This window comes from Eptesicus fuscus, chromosome 12 (assembly GCF_027574615.1).
Source record: "Eptesicus fuscus isolate TK198812 chromosome 12, DD_ASM_mEF_20220401, whole genome shotgun sequence".
In the NCBI taxonomy this organism is placed as follows: Eukaryota; Metazoa; Chordata; class Mammalia; order Chiroptera; family Vespertilionidae; genus Eptesicus; species Eptesicus fuscus.
In genome coordinates this window covers 14,869,242-14,878,763 of record NC_072484.1, presented here as the reverse complement: position 1 = coordinate 14,878,763, position 9,522 = coordinate 14,869,242, and the positions used below count along the sequence as shown (strand labels likewise).

The 9,522-nt window shown below is 37.2% G+C and overlaps 1 protein-coding gene across 1 annotated transcript in view; it reads right to left on the bottom strand.

Moving 5' to 3' along the window:
- Positions 1–9,522, bottom strand: part of RALGAPA2 (Ral GTPase activating protein catalytic subunit alpha 2) — a 288,867-nt gene that overhangs the window by 189,995 nt on the left and 89,350 nt on the right. The window contains exons 15-16 of the mRNA XM_028144951.2: positions 9,049–9,286; positions 4,909–5,073 (exon numbers count right to left, since the gene is read on the bottom strand). Coding sequence (XP_028000752.2) covers positions 4,909–5,073; positions 9,049–9,286 — 403 coding nt within the window. The remainder of the gene's footprint in view (positions 1–4,908; positions 5,074–9,048; positions 9,287–9,522) is intronic.

The following is a 9,522-nucleotide window of genomic DNA, read 5'->3' as shown; positions in this document are numbered from 1 at the left end:
TAATTAGACCAGGTGGCAGAGTGACCTTCCGGAACGACCTTCTAGAATGACCAGTGGGTGGGGGGCGGGGTTGCAGGGCCATAAGGCAGCCGGAGCTGTGAGGGCTGAGGCAGCTGGGGCTGCGAAGGCTACCCTTGCACGAATTTTGTGTATGGGGCCTCTAGTATTAAATAAATACCAATGTATAAGGCCATCTTTCTGAAAATAAAAAAGAACATGGAAATATTTCCCTCTTTAGCAAGAAGACTCAGTTCATCTTAGAAACATTGAAAAAAGAGGTAGACTTAGACTGTAAAGCTAAGTAAATCCTTTTGTTATGCCCAAAATCTATAATGTTTTAGTAAACCAGAAAACACACAGTGTGTAAACCACATGCAGCTAAACTCAATTTTAATTGGCTAAAGCCCAGGAACAATTTTTCTTTATTTGAAAAATTATCACTTTTTAGCAGTGTTGTTTTTTTACTCAAATCTTAATACTCAGTATGAATCCGAATAAACTGATCATTACTTTATATGTGATTACGATTTATTAACTCCCAGGAAGTCTTGCCTGTATAATTTTTCTAACATTGACATGCTCAAATGTTTTATAAAATTTTAAGAAAATCTCCTTCCATTTTCTAGGCACTGTGTAGAAGGTATGCTGAGGGAGACACAACTGTTTCTCTCCATTAAAAATGACAGGCCATCCCTGGCAGGTTTGGCTTAGTGGACAGAGCATCGGCCTGTGGACTGAAGGGTCCAGGGTTCAATTCCCAGTTAAGGGCACATGCCCAGGTTGTGGGCTCGATCCCTAGTGTGGGGCGTGCAGGAGGCAACCGATCAATGATCCTCTCCCCCTCCCCCCTCCTCTCTGAAATCAATAAAAATATATATTTAAAAAATAAAAAAAAAAAAAATAAAACACCTCTGTTTTATTATAAGACAAATAAAAAAAAAAAAAAACAACCAGGGGCCAAAACAATCCTCTTATCCTTCTTAACTGGGAATGCAAAGACCAGTAGTGCTACAGAAATTTTCTTGATTATTAATTGCTACTAAACATTTAACTACATGTAAAGAACTATTAATATTCATTGAAAATAAGCACAAAGTGCAATGCCCAGGCGCACATACGTGATGTGGGGATATTAACAAAGGAACCAAGGCCTGGAGGCAAGCAGGAGATGCCCAGAACACTGACAGACACATGAGAAAGCATTACAGTACCTGACAGCCTGTGAGAGCAAGAGGAGTAAGAGAGACCAGGTAAGAGAGCGCTCACGGTGTGAAGGAGGAGCGGGACGCTTTTAGTGGCAGGCAAAGCCTCAGAAAGTTGGACACAGTTGTTGATAGACTGGCTTCTCTTAGCTTCCAGGAAAGATAAAGTAATAATTATGTCAGAAGAACATCAGGATCTTTCACTTCTTTCTTATAATCATCATTTTTCTGGGCTCTCTTTAAATAGAGAGGGGGGCAAAAGTAGGTTTACAGTTGTGAGTATGCGAAACAGTTTATTCTTATAGTATTATTAATTGTTGTACTATTTTCCATAGGAACAACTGCAGACCTACTTTTGCCCCACTCTGTATTTAAAGGAGATCACTTTAAACTTGAAAGGCAGTCAGTACAAAGGACGTTCAGTCATTCTGATGACATGGGAGAATGGAGAGTTCACAAATAACCAATCTTATTTTAGAATGCTTTATATGTTTAGTCTGTCCTTGTTTTCTGCTGTGTATCAGATTCACATTTGGTTGTTTATTTAATTGGGCAGACATTATAATCAATTTTCCCTTCCTAAAGAACACAAACAAAAAACCACAGTGAGAGAGGGAAAATGTAGCCTAAGCTTAAAAGTATCCTATAAATAATACATAATTCAAAAATTGCTTCACTGAGAGCTGACTGTATTCAAAAGCGAATCATTTACTAAATTAAATACCCTAACAGCTTAAGAACACATAAAAGTCAAGTTGAAAATTAAAAGATTTGATAAATGGAAAAAGAGAAAAATCTCCATGAAACCCATCCTTTTACAACATGTCATGCTTCTTAAATCTATAATTTCCTATTATGGACTGTATGGTGTTCTTATGTTTTCTATATATTGCTATTCAAATTTGAGAAAACAGATGGACACAGAAAGAGAATATGCCTCATATATATATATATATGAAACCACCATCAGTAAAATCACTTTATCCTTAAAACAAAATATAAAGACTTACCTGCTATTTTGCTATTTTGCATGATTTTAACATTAATGAAACAGAACTACCAATGATAGTGACACACTTGCAAAAAGTGAGACAAACTTTATACTTTGCTGTCTTTCCCCCTATCCCATGGCTATCAGAATTCTCAGTTCTAAAGGATTGCCTGCAATGCAATTAAAGTTTAATTCACAAATGTGTAAAATAATATTTAAGTGAAAACGACTTCCATGTAAACATCAAATTGAGTGACGTGAAATTTCCTAAAAGATCTGTTCATCTCTCAATGTCAGAGACAAATTTATTTGAGTGTTGTTTTAAAAAGCTTTCCTCTTATAAATCAAATGATTGGCATTTTCCCAAAACTGATCACTTAAATATCTCAGAAATAATAAAATATAGAAAAAATTATTTTGTGTAGAAATTGACTTGCTTTAATCACTCATTTTAAACATCTAAAATTTTAGCATTAGTCACACTCAGTAACAAAGTTTTACTTTATATATATATTTTTTTTTTTTATTTTTTATTTTTTTTTACTATATAATTCTGTAAGGTTCTCTCTCCTAGTCTTTTTACCTTGCAAACTAGTGCAATCTCTGTTAAACTGCCACTTCCCTACTCTGCAATTCCTCATTTTATAGTTCCTTCTTGCCACCGTCACTGACATTTTCTCAAACTTAGAGTCTGTGGGGAAAATCATAACATAATAATCTTCAATTAATCTCTTACTGAGACTGGGAAAAAAATTACTGTCAAGTGTGTCTTCCACATAAATATCTCAATGCTTAAAGCAGCAAAAACTAACCTCAAGAGCTGCTTACTATTCTCTCATTAAAAGATGGACTTTATGCAAGTCAAAATCTACCATAAAAATATTCTGGGCCTTTTTAAAACATAAAAAGTTGAATTATTACACAATGTAAAAATAATAGAAATGCGTAAAACCACTAATACTTAGACTATGTAGATTAATTTTGTAAAATAGCATGATATAATAAAATCTTCAAAGACCACTGCTTTCATAGGCAACAAAAAGATTTACAATTTTATAATTTTTAATTTTTAAAAATGTAACATAAAATAGGAAATTCATATGTAAAATACATAAAGATTATAGCTATATCCAACTCAACAGTTCTCATCTTCACTATCTTACAGGTTATGGTTTTGAGTGTTTTTAATTTAATTAACCCCACAGAGGCCAGGTTTATGGTTTTTAAGTGACGTACTCTGCAAATACCTTTATATGCTTTTGTAAAAGTTCTTATTTTTGCAATACCGTGGTTTTTCAGACACCCGAGGACACCGATAAACAGATCCTCATTGGCATAAATGTGATGAGGATTTTCTAAAATGTACCGTTGCCTCTACCATATTGTTGGTCTAAAATATCTATTGAAAAACTATGATGCAATCTCTTCTACAGCTGTGTTTTGATCAAGAAGTCGCATAAGAAACATGCAATGTTCAATAATTTACTGCTCATAAAAATGTGAGACTAAAGTTTTAAAAAGTGTTTTGAATGATCACTTTTATTATCATAGAATTCAAGGGTTGTGAGGGACTGCAGGAGTTCTGGGCAGCTCAGGCAGGCATGATGCCACCTTTGTCATAAACTTCTACTCCTATCCCTTTCTTTTTAAGATCCAGTGATAGAGTTTAAGGAGGTGAGATGAGAAAAGAAAGCAGTGAATAGGCCTCCCTAAAAGTTGCCTGTTACCAGGAATAGGAACTCTCCTCACAAGAGAAGACAAAGGAAAAGAGAAAGGCGTTGAGTAAGAGGTGAATATAAAGGAGATAATTACCAACAAATGCTACAGCATAAAAGTATGACCCAGTTAGAGTTAAGGTATTTTCATAAAACTCCAACAGGTTTCTAAGTCATCTGTATTAAACCTTTATTTACTAAGCACTGAAAATTATTTGAGTGTAAATAAATCTTTGATTTATGACTGGGGGATATTGTAACTTTCTGCAGTCAACGTGTATTACAGTTGTATGGTATTATGGGGTATGGATGTGAAAAACTACAGGGAACTCAGATAAATTTGTTTTAAACTTAAGTTACAAAGTCACGGGGGAGTGGGTATTTTATTTGTTCTTATTAAATACTGGATATAAGCTTACTTTCTGAAGATTTCTCTTCTTGTTTTAAGACTAAAGTATAGCAAAGCAGTCAGATTAATTGGGTTCTTGGTAAAGTTCTTGTTCATTCTAACTGGCTGTTAAGTACAACATCTATAGGAATGTAAAACTCAAATTTCCAAAGATACAAGAACTTGAAATGTCTCCATCCAGTCCTGAAAACTAAGTATATTATTATTGTTGCTGGAACAAGTTGCCATACTCTCTCAAGAGTCACATGTTCAACAACAATAATGCAATTAGTTGTGTGATTACTAAGACTCTATTTCCTTAAAGTTCAAAAAAAAAATCTATTTTATTTCTTTTGCACAAATATTTCACTCAAAATTAACATCTCACTCAATATTAAATCTTTTTCACAATGAAGGATTTCGAATTAAATATGACAAATTGTGTTTTGAAAGTAACCAGAACAGAAAGTTAAAAAGATACAGAGAAATCTCATTTAACAAAAGGTCTAGCTTTTAACTTCTGAGTAGAATTTTACAACTTTTACAACATTGTATTCCTATAAATCCATTTTAGATAGCAACTATTTGGGAAATACTTAAATAAATGTTTACCAGTTGCTTTTTGGCGAACGATATTTCTTGCTTTCTCAACTCCTGGTGCCCCAGATGTGGTGGCACTCCTAAATCTCATTGGCTCGGTCACATCTGGGTGGCTCCGCCAGCTGAGAGAAAAGGATCTCCCCACAGTGGTTCCTTTCTGAGAATCTAGAACGCAGCCTGATAAAGGATAAGACAAGAAAAAGAATCTAAAGGCTGAATTCATTATTATTCATTTCAAGCCTAAGTTGCTCAGCAAATTTCAGACCTACACTTATATATAACTAGAGGCCCAGTGCACGGATTCGTGCACCGGTGGGGTCCCTAGGCCTGGCCTGCGACCTCTCGCAATCCGGGACCCCTCAGGGGATGTCAGAGAGCCAGTTTCGACCCAATCCCCACAGGCCAGGCTGAGGGACCCCACCGGTGCACAAATCCATGCACTGTGTCTTTAGTATGCATATAAGATCTTTGATTAATCTCTTCCCACCCTTCCCCCTCCCCCCCTTCCCTCTGAGATTCATCAGTCTGTTCCATGTTTCCATGCCTGCCTGTGGTTTCTGCTCCTGCATTGAGCATCTGCTCCCTGGTGGTTAGTGCATGTCATAGCTATGGGACAGTGGGCTGGTCCCTTAGGCTTTTATATATACTAGAGGCCTGGTGCATGAGATTCGTGCACTTGAGGTGGGGGGAGGTTGTCCCTCAGCCTGGTCTATGCTCCCTCACAGTCCGGGAGTCCTCGGGGGATGTCCAACTGACGGCTTTGGCCCGCTCCCCGGACATCCTTAGCACTGCCGTGGAGGCAGGAGAGGCTCCTGAATTGAGTGTCTGAATTCGTGAGCCCAGCTCCTGAATTGAGTGTCTGCCCCCTGTTGGTCAGTGGGTGTCACAGTGACCAGTCATTCTGCCATTTGGTCGATTTGCATATTGGCCTTTTATTATTTGAAAGAAGATCAGCAGTTTCTCTTTTTGCAAAGTAGGTACCACTTCCTGATACTATAATTTAGGAAGTTATTCATGTATCAGTAATCTAAAAATTCCTAGTGCCAAAGTATTTTTCAAGAATCTGCAACAGTCTTATGAAAATTAACATATCTTCATAGTACTCATTCCAATATACAAAAAAATATTAATAAACCTTTCTCAATATAAGACTAATGCTAAATGAAGTTATATCACTGCTCCAAAAACTATTTTCATAAATCAGAAAATCAGAGATCCTAATTTTAGAATACTCCATCCTGTAGGCATCAACCTCTCCACATCCCCAAGAGAAAGTTATACCTATATTCTCTAATCACAGACAACCAAATTAGCAAGGAAAATGAAAGTCTACAAATACAAAATCTTATTTTAGTGAAGCTCCAAAACAATAAAATATTACAGCTCTGTGATTCAAGTTCTCTTCTTTCCTCTCATATTGCTCTGGTCAACTATTTCAAATGAGTGGTCAAGAATCCAAAAGAAATACAGGAGAAAAGAGAATGAGACACTGAGATTTCGGCACAGATATAATATGTCTGGTGGCTGCCACCTGTGGCTTGTTTTCACACACAGGTTACTCTAAGAGTGTATTTTATTTCCACAAGTCCAGTGCTTCCAAGGCTGGTATTTCTATAATGAATGTTTAAATCTGTTTTTAGAATAAAGCAATATAATAAATAAATCAGAAGAATGCTCCATGGTCACTAATTAAATAAAATTTCTTCTGTATCATCCCTAAAATAGTGTTTTTGAAGTTGTTTATCTTCCTAAGACAAGCCCATCTTTTCCCATTACTCTCTTTGTTCACACAGTGTGGGGGAAAAGAGTATTTTGGGTGCTGAGGGGGAGGGTAGATGACAAGCATTTCAGGAGGCAGGGAATGTGCTTAGTTTGAGATATTCCTTACCTCCTGTCTCAGCAACTCCCTCCATCCTGAAAGGCACCTCTGGTCAGGAAGACTCTCTTCTGGGCTGAGAACCAAAGTTTTAGAGGCCAAGCTCCTGCTAGAAGCATCCTGGTCCTCAGGCCTGGGTTTACACAGAGGCCCTCAGAGCTGCCACCGAGCACAAGACAGAGGCCAAGGGCACAACTTCTTGGCTCCCTGACCCCACTTCAATCCCAATTCTCCAGCCTAATGTATTTTTTAGGAAGGGCTCTGTATAGCTTCAAATGGGGAGAAAAAGGGATCTGCTGCTAAAATATTACAAAATCATTAGACAATCTAAATCTAAACTAAAATAAAACTGTCCCACTGGAATACATGCTTAAACGACTTTATTTTTGCTTGTTACTAACTTGCTTTTAGTAATTGATGCTTTGGCAAGCCACTCACAGACTGCAATGAAGATATTGTAAGAATGAGCCATGTTAATGACTCCCTATGGTTAATTAATCATTGTAATTCATTCACACCTCCAGTATGCACATTCTCTTTTGTCCTCTCCCATATTGACTATTGGGGTTCATCATGTGACTGACTTTGGTAGCAAAACTGAGCAAGCAGATATTTTAAATGCACCTATTGCTCAGGCATCCCTCTTGCCCCAGCTAACAGCTAGCCTAGAAGTAGAGCTGCTTAGCTGAGATTTCACAGTCTAGCTCAGCAATTTTCAAACAGTGTGCTGCAAGAATTTTTAAAACATGCAAAACCTGACTATTTAGTCAGGGGGCTTACCTCTTTTCTCTTAGACTGTCAAATAAAAAAATGACAACAGCCAACATAACAATAGCTGTCAGGTGTGAATGCTAAGTCTTAAACCATAAACATACAGGTCATATAATAGAGTTGCACCTTATTGGTCACGTTGCATAATAAGGTTGCATCTGACTGGTTAATTCTTAGTACTAGAAATCCTTATATACAAGCATAAGCACCTGATTTTTTAAGAAGTCACTTTGGAGCAAAAGGGTAGTTAATAACTATTATTATTTTGTAAAGCAATCAAAATTATACCTATTTTTTGTCAGATTGAAAAAAAAGTGAACATATTTTTTGGTGTGCCAAAGAATTTTAGTAATTAGCTTATGTGTACCAGAGACGAAAAAGGCTGAAAATTGCTGGTCTAGCTGACTTCAAACACAGGAGTGAAGCCAACAGAAGAGCTGTCCAACTAAGACTAAAACTGCCAACATATAAAATCATAATCTAAATAAACAGCTCTTATTTTAAGGCACTATGTTTTGGGGTGTTTTGTCACACAGCAAAAGCTAACTAATACAGTCCATATTAAAGCTATTGTTGAGGTTGGAGTGTACCATGAAAAGCAATGTCCCATTTACGAGTTTTTGGAGGAGGAAGTCCTCGCAGGTCTTAGGACCAGGAAAAGCTACACATCACCTAAGCAAGTGGACTGTTTTTATCTCTGGTGTAACCCTGTGAAGATCAGAGTCAAATCTGAGGCTGCCCTCTTCCCACCTCCCTGAAAAGCACATAGGACTCTCTGGCATGCATTCTGGAATTTGAACCAGGCCTGTGGTTCCATACCTGTTCATTTTGCCCCAATGCCCTTACATAGTTTATCTTTTACACTGCATGTATTTCTAAGAGATGCCTTAAAATCTTTACATAATAAGTTGGAGTGCAAGTGAATTAATCGAAGGACTCAAGACAGGGACTGCCAAACTGTCATACTCAAAGAAACCACCACTGATGTTTTTCACCTTGATCTGATTCTAGGTTATCAAAACAGCATTCACTACAAAACACATCAAAGCCAAAATTACTCCCATGTGGTGTGGCATTTTGAGTTGGATTGGCTTGGCTTTGATTTCTGGCTTTACCACTTCTTAGCTATGTGATCTTGAATGAGTCAATCACTGAACTTGGCCTTCAGTTTCTTTGTCCATGACGTGGGGATAGTAGTATCTACTTCATAGGGGATCATGAGGGTGAAGAGAAGGAATATGTAGAAAGCACTAGCCATCATTATTGTGTTTACTACTACTCCCCTTTGTCTTCCTTCTTCTTCCACAGCCTCTTCATAAATGCATCATCTTCATTAAGGGGACAGAATGCTATGAGACACAATATACTGCCACCATTGAAGATAATGTCTATGTGGCTGGTTTAGTTTATTATGAAATTTCATGCATAATTGCCTAGATGTATAAAGACACACTCCTTCCCTGATGTCTCAGACATATGGTGTGACCCTGTAAGACTGAAAATACCTTTGCCTCGTTGTTTCTTTTCCTTTTGTTCACTTAATTTGTCCAGAGGTAGGTTTGTCATCTCCACGCCATAAACAGTTCTTGCAAGCACTGCTGTCAAGGAGTCCATGATGTTGGCCCACTCATTTATGAGCTCCTCCCACTGTGTGAGGGAGGACAGCACACCAAGAAAGTCGTCCCAGAGCTCTCGAGAAATGTACACACAGAGGTTTGCTCGGATCCAGGCCACAATGAGTGTCTAAAACCAACCAAGCAATGAAGAGAATTCATTATCTTCATTTAGAAAAGGTACAATTTTTAACAAAATATCTTAAATTACTATGAACAAAATGAATTTTAAAATAAAAATGGCTTTTGAATTTTTTTTCTATTAATTTCTCAACGTGCATTTGATCAACTGTAATCAGGATTTGAGCTACTGGGAAGTTAGTTACCATTATGAACAAACCTACTGATTCAAAATCATTCCAGTGT